General features: G+C 40.2%; 1 protein-coding gene and 1 pseudogene across 1 annotated transcript in view; one reads left to right on the forward strand and one right to left on the reverse strand.

Annotated features, from left to right (window-relative positions):
• Nucleotides 1-12,500, forward strand: part of LOC119420771 — a 261,041-nt pseudogene that overhangs the window by 101,952 nt on the left and 146,589 nt on the right.
• Nucleotides 1-12,500, reverse strand: part of gria1b (glutamate receptor, ionotropic, AMPA 1b) — a 79,862-nt gene that overhangs the window by 20,262 nt on the left and 47,100 nt on the right. The window contains exons 8-14 of the mRNA XM_037687758.1: nucleotides 10,610-10,714; nucleotides 9,358-9,468; nucleotides 8,224-8,430; nucleotides 7,924-8,139; nucleotides 5,978-6,101; nucleotides 5,727-5,862; nucleotides 1,677-1,875 (exon numbers count right to left, since the gene is read on the reverse strand). Coding sequence (XP_037543686.1) covers nucleotides 1,677-1,875; nucleotides 5,727-5,862; nucleotides 5,978-6,101; nucleotides 7,924-8,139; nucleotides 8,224-8,430; nucleotides 9,358-9,468; nucleotides 10,610-10,714 — 1,098 coding nt within the window. The remainder of the gene's footprint in view (nucleotides 1-1,676; nucleotides 1,876-5,726; nucleotides 5,863-5,977; nucleotides 6,102-7,923; nucleotides 8,140-8,223; nucleotides 8,431-9,357; nucleotides 9,469-10,609; nucleotides 10,715-12,500) is intronic.

A 12,500-nucleotide genomic window follows, 5' to 3' on the forward strand; every position in this document is an offset into this window, starting at 1 on the left:
CTGACGAATCTAAAAACATGGCTGACAAATCTAAAAACATGGCTGACAAATGTAAAAACATGGCTGACAAATCTAAAAACATGGCTGACAAATGTAAAAACATGGCTGACAAATCTAAAAACATGGCTGACAAAGCTTTCAGAAGTAAACTTTGTACAATCGTCCCACCAGTTGAAACAGCACAAACATGAGAGCGAGCTCCGTGCTGAACAACGTCTGTACGTCTCACGATAAACTGCCTCATTAACTATCAATGAACTTTTTACTGGTTTCAGCAAAAACAACCCAAATCTGAGAACCTTTAAAATAAAACTGAGAAATTTAAGTTCCTGCGAAAACTTATTGTGATGCTAATTGCTGAAAACAGCTGAAATCAGCTAAAAACATGCTGAAATGGAAGAACAAGCCTAAGTCAGCAGAATGAAGCAGAAATAACTTGTATTTGCTGAGTTAGGTTTAAATGAGCAGAAATGAGCACAAAAAGTAGGAAATAAGCTAAAAGAGCTGAAATTACCCACCCCCCTAAATAAAAAGGCTGAAAAGTAGCTGAAAAGACAGGAAGAAGCTTAGCTACTAGAAGGAAGTGGAAGGAGCTGAAGGGATTTTAAAAAATTGTGTAACTAGCTGAAAAAGCTAAAATTAACACAAAACAGCTAAATAGTAGCTGAATTAGTAGAAAAAGCTGAAACGATCAGAAATAAGCTTTAAAGAGAACAACAAGCTGACATTAACAGAAATAAGTTAATTAGGCTGGAGGTAGCAACAATGACAACAAAAAACTTGAATTTATCTGAAAACAGCTAAAATTTGCTTAAAAAATGCTAAAAAAACCCCAAAACAAACAAAAGGTAGCTGAACAGGTACAACAAGCTGAATTTAGCATAAAAAAGCAAAAAGAACACGTTTGCCCAATTAGGCTGAAATAAGAAATGAGCACAACAAAATAGAAATTATGTGAAAAAAGTTTAAATTAGCTTAAAAAAGTAGCTAAAAAAAGCAGAGAGAAACTGCACTTATTAGAAGGAAGTGGAGAGAGCACATTTTTGCTGAGTTAGGCTGAAAAAAGTTGAAATACGTGCAACAAATTTAGAATTAGCTGAAAAAGCTAAAATTAGCATAAATAGCTAAATATTAGCTGAAATACAGTAGCAGAAAAATCTGAAACTTGCATAAATAAGCTAAAAGGAGCATAACAAGCCGAAATTAGCAGAAAGAAGTTAAAAGAAGCCAAAAATGTTGTAGTTAGCAGAAAGAAGTCCAAAACAGCTGGAAAAATAGCTGAAAGTAGCTGAAAGTAGCTGATAAAAAGTAAAAATTTGCAGACGGAAGCTGAAAGAAGCTGAAGCAGAACAAAATGTGAAAGGAGCAGTAAAAGACTGTAAACACATCTAACGATATGGAGGATGGAAAAATAGCTCAATTCAGTTTGCATGAGAAAAAAAAGACTGAAAAGGCTAAATATTTCAAACAGCTAAAGTTGCACCAATAACAAAAGTTGTAGCAGGATTGTCCTGAAAGAGCCGAACGTTTTGATTCATGATTTGCTGAAATAGCTGAAAGCTACGGGACGAGAATCGCACCGAAAAATGTACAGAAGAAAAATGGATCACAATACGCTTCATGATCATTCAAACAAAAATGACGTATTAAAGATTAAAGTTGACATCTGAGCTCACCCTGAAGAACTCTTTGGTGGAGCCACCGTCCAGCGTGCCGTAGGCGATCTCGGTCTGCTTGGCCAGGTCTTCTGCGCTCTCTATGGGGGAAACCATCCTTTCCACAGTGAGGAAGGCTGCCAGGTTGGCTGTGTAGGACGAGATGATGATGAGGGTGAAAAACCACCAAACTCCTCCGACTATTCGACCAGAGAGAGACCTGATGAGAAGGACGGGAAGAGAACAATAACTGCGGTACAGTTCAGAAAGCCTCACACTACCGATGCACGTTGTCCCTCTGTGCCTCAGGATCCATGCTACTTTCAATGAAAACAAACATAACAGAATCTGAGAGAGATTAAATTAACCTGCGTTTCTGTTGAACAAAGACAAATAACCACTTTTACACATGAAGAAGTGTACAGTAAAGATTTTGAACCAACAATCTGAACTTATGGTGCACCTCAAGGCTCTGTGTTAGATCCAGACCTGCTCACATTTTAAAGACTGTATGTAAACTTTGTGCTCAGTTTTTGAATTTATCAAACATTTTCAAAATAAAATGCTAGTTACAGACTTTAATGCATTCGTTAAATCAACCAACCAGAACAAAGTGATGTGTCGTAGGCTCTTCTGTTTGTAATAATTCTCAAGTGAATCATGTTTTGTGACAGAATGACAACTTAAACCATTTGTGTCGTTCTAAGAAATGATGGGATGTTATGTTACAGGATGGTAGAGGGTTATACTCCTGTTTAACTCACTGCATGGCCCTTCAATTACCAGATCAAATACAACACTGTCTGGAAACAGAACTGTGCTAGACCAGTGGTTTCCAAACTTTTCAACTTTGACCCACAAAATAATTTACAGCACAGACTTGCAACACCATCTGTAAGTGAGTAAAGTATAACAACCTTACTAATAATCCATTAAAGTCCATTAGACAGGGAAATATGACAAAAAACACTCTGAACAACCATTGTACTATGAATTTGTGACCACCTTTGTATGTCTCTCCGTGCACAAACCATCACAACCCACAGCGAGGCGTGACACCAACTTTAAGAACCACTGCGCTGAACTAAAGCTGCTTTAACACTGAAAACCCCTGAAGGCCGTGAGTTGGTCCCACAGATCTAGTTACTCAGTGTTATCCGTGTTGACTAAAAGAGATGACCCAAAACATCAACCACTCCAACAATTAAAGGCAACAAGTTGCACCAGTCAGAGGCAGAGTGGGACCCGAGCACATCCTGCTGTTGATGAGGGACGCTGCAACCACTGGACACACTGGACACTTTGTTTAGTGGACTAAGACATGACTTGATTAAATACGTAACGTCCTCTTCTGAACAAGTCTACACAACTGCAATCTGTGAGCTTCAATAATTTCAAATGAATTTACAGAAAACAAGTCAGAAGGTGTTTCGTAGTTGGTGAATCGTAGGATGTCTCCTGAGTGTCTCCAGAATGTCCTGCAGCTTTCAGACCCTGTGGGACGCCATCACTGGGATCAAAGGGACAGAGTGTGGACATTGTTACACTTCTGGGGCTCTAGTTTCACAAGCTCGGACAAAAACAAGCTCCCATTAACGTCCAGCTTCTTTATTGGCTCGAGCAAGGATCTGAGCTGCTGCACTGGTGGAGCCACGGTCAGGAAACAAAATTATTCCAACGTGACTAAGAAGAAAAGCCATGATTCATTTTATCGGCTCTCTGAGAAACAGCTGTTTCTAAGAATACTGAAGAAAACAAAGCACCGTGATTCTACCGCTTGGTAACTTTGTATACGGCGTTTACTCGTCAGAATGAGTCCCTGCACTGAAGCAACACAATAAAAAAGAAGCCCATAAATACACAGCAGGGCTTTTTATTTTTACAGAAAAATGCACAAACGCACCCTGATGTAACTGTGAACACGCATGCACCATGATGAAACTGACAGAGGGCAGCAGAACCAGAACAGAAAGTGCCTCGGGTCTGAACACGGCTGTAACATACAACAAACAGGGCAGAACGTCACCCAGCATCACATGTTTCACGATAATATGTGAGTCTACATGTGTAAAACATGTCATATGAGCAGCCCTCAGGGCCTTCTACACTTTCAGAGAAGGCCTCAGAATTCAGTACATTTGAAAAGTTACATTTAGAGATTTGTTTAAATAAAATAAACATTTTCAGTTTTGTTGCTCTTAAAATGTTTCCAATTTCTCTAATTTTATCTAAACTACTTTGCAGTTGGGCAATCTTTTTTTTAAATTGTGAAAGTATAATTATCCAATCAGATTATTTAAAATGTGGGTCTCCGGGCAGAAACATGTTTGAAGGTTCCTTCTGATTGGTCAGGACTTCAGTGTCCGGCGCGAAGGCTGAGCTCAGGCAGAGTCTCTGCAGGAGGAGTTTGTTTAGTGACTGACAGGAACATTAACCAATCACGATGCTGATGTAGAGTGGGTGGGACCACACCACGGGACTCTGAGCCTTCGGGAAGGCCCTGCACGTTTTTATTTTTTTTACCATTTAATCATAACCTATAACTTCAAAAGACCAAACTGAAGATGTAGTTTGTTTAAAAAAAATGAAGATTAAATATCCCATTTAGATTTAAATCAATCATTTTAAATATTACACAGGAATCTGCTGTAAAACAGCAAAAATGCTGAGCCAGGCCCGATTTCTTTTAATCTTTTCCTATTAAAAAATGTAAATAAATAATAAATTATTATTATATTATAGTTTTATTTAGTTTCAATTTGTGACTAAACCTGACAGACACTAAGTTCTGTGGGTTTCTGTGAAATTACAAGTTGTCCTGAATGCAAGAGACTGAGAGCCAGGTTGGCTGACGGGTTCACCTTGGGACAGAAATGGGTGGACTTTTCCAGGTTGTGTTCAGGTGGGTCGGTCTGTTCAGGGTTGGGTTGACAACACAGAACCGGTCTGTTATCGACAGCAGGTTGATGTTAGGGACTCTAAAGTGTGTACCTCATGTAAAAAAATGTTTAAAACACTTCATGTTCATAAAGTTTCTGCTTTGTGGAACTTAAAGTAAAGTAGTTTAGTCAAACGGCAACTCCATAGTGTCTTTGATGTTACCATTAAATAACTTTTTGCTGGAGCCTGACCGGTGTATCTGTAGGGCTGATATTTCAGGCCGGTATAGGTGTTTGGGAACATATCGGTGATAAGAGTCTCATTATGTGCCAATCTAAACACTGGGAACAAGCCATGTCCTTAGTTGCAAAAGGTGTAATTTTACAATGTATCCAGCAGAGGGTGCATGAAGACAACTTTCAAGTCATGGCTGTTCACTTAAGTTTCACTTTCAGCACGGTCGAAGAAAGGAGCAACACTGTGCGGCAAATTTTGCTGAACAGAGCACGGTAAGTTTATTTTAACTGATCTGTAAAATAAATCCAAAATAATAAGTTATCTTCAATCCTCCAATCCACTTGTCATTAACTGCATACCTGTCAAGTTAGCAAGCTAATATTTAGATAAGCTAGCATAGGCTATTGCCTTGTAAATCTTTATCCAGAACAATCTAACGAAGAAGTAAAATATATCACTAACATTGTTTTTGTCATCCTAAATGAAATGCATCGTCTGTCTGAAATCTTTACTTCTCTCCAAAGAAAAATAAACTCTGCTGTGGTCAGTACTCATCAGACCTTCACCATATGTGACTGACTGTAATGAACAGTGAAGGGCGTTTCTTTGTTTAATTTATATTTTGTAACACACTTGATAACTTTATGATGAATAGTGGAGGACAGAAAAAGTGACAGCACATTGGGAAGACTGTTTCAAGACTTGAAGAGTTCAAACAGGTTTTAAAGTAGCTGTTTACTGAGATTCTTGGGGTGGACAGAGTTAAAAAATGTTAGCCAGGTATAGCCAGAATTTACATATCAGTCGGGCTCTAGTTGTTTCAATATAACGTCCCCACTGAAGGCCTTGGTCTTAAAGTCACAGTTTGTCACTGAATATCAGGTTTAATGAGGAGCCATGGTTCTGTTGTGAAAGGTTCAGATGTGCTTGTATCGAGTGACATCCATCCCTTACCTCGGGGAGATGTCGCAGCCCTGCTGCATGAAGGCCCCCAGGGAGAACCAGAGAGAGTTAAAGATCCCAAAATCGTTGGTATGTTCAGGAGCCTCCTTATCTTTCTGCTGGTTCTGGTTCTGAACCTGAGCGAAGCCTGACAGAAAAAAAATGTTTTAGAACCTTAACCCATGAACATTTTTTCTTTTTGTTTCAGAAAAATAAACAAAGAAGAACGCAAAGTACGCCAGACTTCAACGATGATAAAATACCTGGAGAGTGAGGGTCCTCAGGAGATGAAGTGGGCGGAGCTCGTCGAGAGGAGGAGGATGGGATGGTTTCATCTTCATCATCAGACGCCTCTCCCTGCCACTCGTAGGGACTAAAGCGACTCACCTTCAAAAAGCATTGAGCAACGATGGCTTCATTATAGAGTCAACAATAAAGTGATAACTGTATAATTAGCTGCCTTTTGATGTAACATGCTTACATGTAAATGTGAAAAAAGTTTCAAAATAAAGGGCTGACATTGGTTCTAAGATGCAACAAAACTATTATTTTGTAACACAATAGTTGAATTGCTATTTTTTTCATGTATGCATTTGATGACACTTAAAACATAATTTAGTTGAACCATCTTCAACGACTATAAAGTTACTGTATTCTATTCTATTCTATTCTATTCGGAAATATATAATTTTACTGATATTATGCAGGTAGAAAACAATAAATGACTGAACTGAACTGAATTGAGTTGTTTTTCTTGGTTCCTTTAAATGCATCATAGCTCCTAAAGAGAGTCCAGAGACGATAAATAAGCAAAGTGTTTCTGTCTCGTAGCCTGTCCAAGTTTTCATTTCACTTTAACGTCAGTCATTTTATGAAGCTCCTGGTCAGAACGCACTGTATTTATTTTCAACATAAGTCATTCATTCTTTCATTCATTCTTTCATTCATTCATTCATTCATTCATTCATTCATTCATTCATTCATTCATTCATTCATTCATTCATTCATTCATTCATTCAACCTTTATTTATACAGGTTAGTCCCATTGAGCCTCGGGGACTCATTTACAAGGGAGACCTGATTTTAACAAAGAGTGATGACAACAATGGACAACAATAAAGGATGTATACAAACTGAGAACAACAAGTGAAAGAAAGTGGTGTTAAAAAATGAAACCAAAACAGCTAGATGTAGATATAGATGTAGAAAACTAAAAACAGGAACATGTCTGTGTTGGGTTTTGCAGGAACTTAGATGTTTGAAGCCACTTAGAGAGGTCAAAGGTCGAGAGCTTCAGATCTTTTTACAAGATATTCCAGGAAACAGGAGCGGAGTAGGAGAAGGTCCTTTTGTCTAGTTCAGTCCTCACTGAGGGAACACTGCAGGTAATGATGTCCTGAGAGCGCACGCTGTAGCTGCACTCACACAGAGACATGTAGGAGGAGATGTATGAAGGCAGCAGACCAAGAAGTGATTTAAAGATGAAAATGTACCAGTGGGAGAGTCTGTGTGAAGTTAATGGTGACCAGTTAACCAGTGAATACTGGGAGCAGTGGTGGGTACGATAATCACAGCCAGTTATGAATCTTAGTGCACTATGATAGACAGCATCCAACATCTGCAGCATCCAACATCTGCAGGGTTCTTGTAGGAGCGTTCATGTAAATAATGTCACCGTAATCAATGGAGGGAAGGAAAGTCACAGATACAAGGTGTTTTCTAGCATTCAGAGTAAACAACTGTGTCATCAGCATAGAAATGTATGGATGCATCTGGGATGATCTGACCTACATTACCTATGTAGATTGATGGTCATTAATAAGTCATTTCTGTTCTAAATTTGATGTTGGGTGTTCAGTGTGTGCACTGGGTGTATGAGAGCTGATTTAGTTGAATGAGTGTTTGATTGATATTCAGTTTATGATCTGGCCAGTTTTCATTAAGTGTCAATGAGGGACTGGTCAGAAGAAAGTTATCTTTGTCCTGCTGTTAGACTGGATCATGGAACAAAGTTTAAATATTTTATCAGTGGGTCAAAGGATTAACATATCTGAGTCACAGTTCATCACTGCATTAGACCACAGTGATGAATAAACATGAATACTGAGATTAAATAATATAATTTTCAAATGTGATAACTTGGGGTCATATCGCCCAGCTCTATTTGTTACTTCTAACACCCCCTCAGCACCAAGCCCCATCAGCGCACCAGGAAGAGCACCACGCTGACTCCGATGTAGGCGAAGACAATGCACATCCAGATCTCGTAGGCCAGCGGGTCCAGGAAGGAGAAGACACCTGGTTTGGACTTGGTGGGCTTCTTGATCATGATGGAGATTCCCAGAGACATGAAGGGTTTGGTGAAGTCAATCACCTGCTCTCGAACCAAAGTGATGGTCAGTGGAGCAATGGCCATGTTGGCCTTCTGCAGGAGGACAGAAAAACGAGCAGTCACTAAACACAGGAGGTCTTGGTCTTACGATGCCATCCAGGCTGTGGTCCAACTCACCCCATACACCAGTTCCCCCACCATCCCATTCCACATCTTGGTGTCAGGGTCTCGGGCACCGTACTTGGTGTCGCCCACCAGCTCAAGCCGGTAGGTGAAGCCGACGTGCTTGGCAATCTCGGAGGCGAGTTCGGCGCAGTAACCTTCGTACTTCTCATTTCCCACAAACTGGTCGTGGTTCTTCTTCAGCATCATGTACGGAGCTTCCTGTTGGAGTGCACAAGGAGAATATTAGTTCTGTTTTAATTTTCTTGAAACTTTTATCTTTTTAACTTTAGAAACAATGTTTATTCAACAAGGACATTTCTCCTCCTCTAAGTACCTTTTCCTAATTCAGGAGCGATGTCTTTGCTGATGTTTTGATGAACATCTTTTCTTTATATCTGTTCATTTCACTTCCTTTACTACAGTAGCTCGTAAGGGACAAACCAAACCCTGTTTTTGAAGCAAACCTTTCATCATTCTTGTTATAATTGGGTAAATCATGTTCAGTTGGCTGCAATTTGCAGTTTTAGTCACTAGATGGCAGCATGTACTTGTTTTTTCTATCTATGCAAAATGAAACAAAGTGTTATAACTGAATGTCCTGATGTAAGCTCAGTCATCCAGGTAAATAAATCATTAAAAGTTAAGTCAGGTCATCTGGATCGATTCTTGGTTGAAACGTTTCGACTGTCATCTGAAAGACTTCATCAGTCCTGCCACAAACTCACTCGTACAAATAGCACCTATAAAAGTGGATCAAGGCAGTCTGCTGGGGACTTCAGAAACGAGCTTTTCACATCATAACTGAACATTTATCTGATAATTTAAGGAAACAAAAGCAAAATACAAAAAAATAGTTTATTAAATGTTTTATAGAATTGATTTTGCTTCTTGTTTTTAAGCAAAACCAAACAAAAAAAATCAGTCACAGTTGTCTTTACTAAATGGGTTTATTTTTATTTTTTTAGTTGGAGGAAAGACAAAAACTCAAATCTCAAATATATATTTATAAAAAAATTAAAATAGATTGAAAATGCTACAAATCATGATTGTAAGACTGCAGGTGACCCCAGAACTGAACCACTGCGTCCTGTCACACATGTTTACACCTGACCTGAGTGGATAAAGTCACAGGTGTTGAGTTCTTACCAGGATAGTGGTGACGATGTAGGTTCTGTTGAGCAGACCAAAGAACTCCTCCTGCAGGGGTCTGTAGATGGCCGTGTTCACGTAGCCTCTCCTCTGATTCCAGTAACCAATCTAGGCACAGAGCAGCATCGTTACAACGACCCGTTTGTCTTAGAGGCGCGAAGATCCAAAGTCAAATAAAGAGGCGAGGCGATTCTGCAGTCGCTAAAACTGTGGAACAGTTTGTTTGGGCTTGTGTATTTTATTTTAACTACAGACTTGTTTTGGCGGCACGGTGGTGCAGCTGGTAGAGCTGCTGCCTTTCAGCGAGCAGGTCATTCTGGTCAAATCCCAGCCAGAGACCTTTCTGGGTGGAGTCTGCATGTTCTCTCCGTGCTGCGTGGGTTTACTCTGTTTTCCTCCCACAGGCCAAAAACATGCATGTTAGACTGACTGGTGACTCTATTGTCCCAAGTGTCCCTGTGATGGACTAGAGACCTGTCCAGGTGTCCCTGTGATGGACTGGAGACCTGTCCAGGGTGTCCCCCACCTCCCGCACAGTGATGGCTGGACGTGGACAGTTGACCATGGACACAAACAACGAGGTCCTGTGCAGCAGCTCTGATGTTTTTGTTTAAGCCTTGAAGTCTGAGATAGTCACAAAAAAATAATTCTGGTATCAGCTAAAAACTCCAACTCTCTAGTTTGTAACTTGCAAATCTCCCCTGATTGGAAACAAAACGTCTTCAGCTGCAGACGTCCAGCTGTTGCAGCTGTTGGGAGCTGCCTCTGGGCGTTCACACAAGAACCAAGTCAACAAACCAAGTCCTGCATCCTGACAGAGGTTTGCCTTCAGTGTGGACCGTTCAACAGAGGTTCTTCATTTCCTCTGCGTAAAGACTCTTTGCTCCATCATTATTTTCTACCGTTTGGACTCGCCTGGTTTTATCGACTCTTATTTAAAACCTGGATCTTTGCACCCCGTCCTACAAACAACAAATCGAGCAACAATTATTTTCCTTAACAGGGAAGACTCAGTGAGTTCCTCCGTGCTGTTTAAAGGAGTTGGACAGAAAGCTGAGAGTCTGCAGGTTTCCACGCTGAGCGAAATGCTGATTTTACTGATGATCGCAGCTTTAATCAGAGTAGAGGGAGCTAATTACTGGAAGGAGCTGACTGAGTCGAAACCTGCTGACTAGTTTTGTCTTGGGGGCTGAGAGCGGCCGTGCACCAAACTTCTGGTAGGAATCTGATGATTTTAGATAACAAGCACCTTCCTGGGTCCGAGGTGGCTGAGCTCCATCACACTCAGGGTGTAGTTGGTGCGATGACCTCGTTCATCAAACTGGACGTGACCCGTCAGACCCTCCAGACGGACCTGCAAGTACAGAACAGTGAGTCCAGCACCACGTCTGAAAGGATCCAAACCACTGAGAACTGATAAATTTAAAAAAACAAACTTTGTCTGTTATTAGACAAAAATTTGTGTTTGTTACAAAAATCAGGACAAAAACTTGCAATCAAATATTAAAATGTTCATTTAGAAAACATGTGCTGTGACTCTTGACTGTTGTTACTTTAAACTTTTAAAAATATTAGCTTTTTTTTAATTTTGTTTACAAAAAAATTCCCAAGAAGGAAGCTCATTTCATCCACTTAGATCAACTGGATCATGATCCAAACCTCATGACCACAGGTGAGGTTTGGAGACAGACCAGTAAACCCCGAGCTTTGCCTTTCAACTCATCTCTATATTCACCACAAATGACCGGAGCAGCAACACCCTCATTTCTGAGATCTGTGCTCAATGTTGTCAGAAGCATTTGTAATGTGGGGGGGACACACTGGTGGGGGGTCTGGGGGTACTCCCCCAGAAATTTTTCATAAAGTAGATGTCATTTCCTGCATTCTGGTGTATTTTAAACATTGTTTAACATCTAGTTTTACCTCCATAAGTAAACACTTGATTCAATAGCTATTTTAGAGAGCAACAAGAAGTAACCTGACCAACAGTTCTCCTTGTGTGAATAGAACATGCTCCGTTTCTCTCACGCATCCTAACCCCAGCAAACCCGGTCAACAACACTGCGGTAAAGTCTTCCCTGGATTCATAAACCTTAATCTTGTTCAAATCCAAGTGCTCGATTACAACAACCTTTACAGCTGGACTGTATCTGCACTGTTGTGTATGACCCCTGTTTAAAAGTGAATAACGCACAAAACAGCAAAATTTCACATAGTTTTCGTTACTTTGTTTCCACACATTTAAAGCATGTTTCTTACCAAGTTTGTGGAAAGTAACCTGTGGGTTTTAAAGATATTTTAACTTTAACGCACAGTGTCAGGTCGGTACTGTTTGTGTTGATAGGATGATTAAATGAACGTTACCGCTTCAACACTGCTCTTCTAAAGGATGTTTCTCAACAAGTCTGAGGACAATAAGTTGTGGGCTTATAAAGAAATATCAGCTGTAATGCACGTCCACACTCCATGTGTTTGTAGGTAAATTAAATAATGATAAACATAATAATAACAATAAATACATAATAATTAACATCACCACTAGATCTAACAAGATCGAGTTAGGTCCTCTGAAATGAATTGTCCATCGTTAAACAGAGAAACATCCTTTAGATTTTTAGTAGTTTATGAAGTGCTGACCTGACACTGTGTGTTGAAGTGCATTAAAGTTGAAACGTCTTTTAAACATCTCAGATGAAGTTCCACAAACTTGGTGAGAAACATGCTTTAAAAGTGTGGGATCAAAATAAAGATATCTAGGTGAAATGTTGCTTTTTGTGTGTTATTTACATTCAAACAGGGGTTATTTACAACGGCGCAGACACAGTCCAGCCGTAAAGGTTGTTGTGATCCAGACTCTGGATGTGAGTGAGAGTTACGTTTCCAAATCCGGGGAAGACTTTACCGCAGATCCACAGCTGCCAGCACTAACGTAGTGCTAAGCTAGCACACAACGTAAAGGTGTCTCTCCTTCTCCCCCTGCCCCATCGACAAAAAACCCAGAAGACATGAGCGTCCTGACAAGCCAGGCGGCCTCGGGGAGACACTGCATGCTGTGTGGTGAGTTGTAACCAGGAAAACCCGGAGTGGACTTTTAGTGGTTTGACTGTTCTCCTATTACTCAAGTGGAATGGATTAGTTCA

Source organism: Nematolebias whitei, chromosome 14 (genome assembly GCF_014905685.2).
Source record: "Nematolebias whitei isolate Nwh7 chromosome 14, NemWhi1, whole genome shotgun sequence".
NCBI lineage: Eukaryota > Metazoa > Chordata > Actinopteri > Cyprinodontiformes > Rivulidae > Nematolebias > Nematolebias whitei.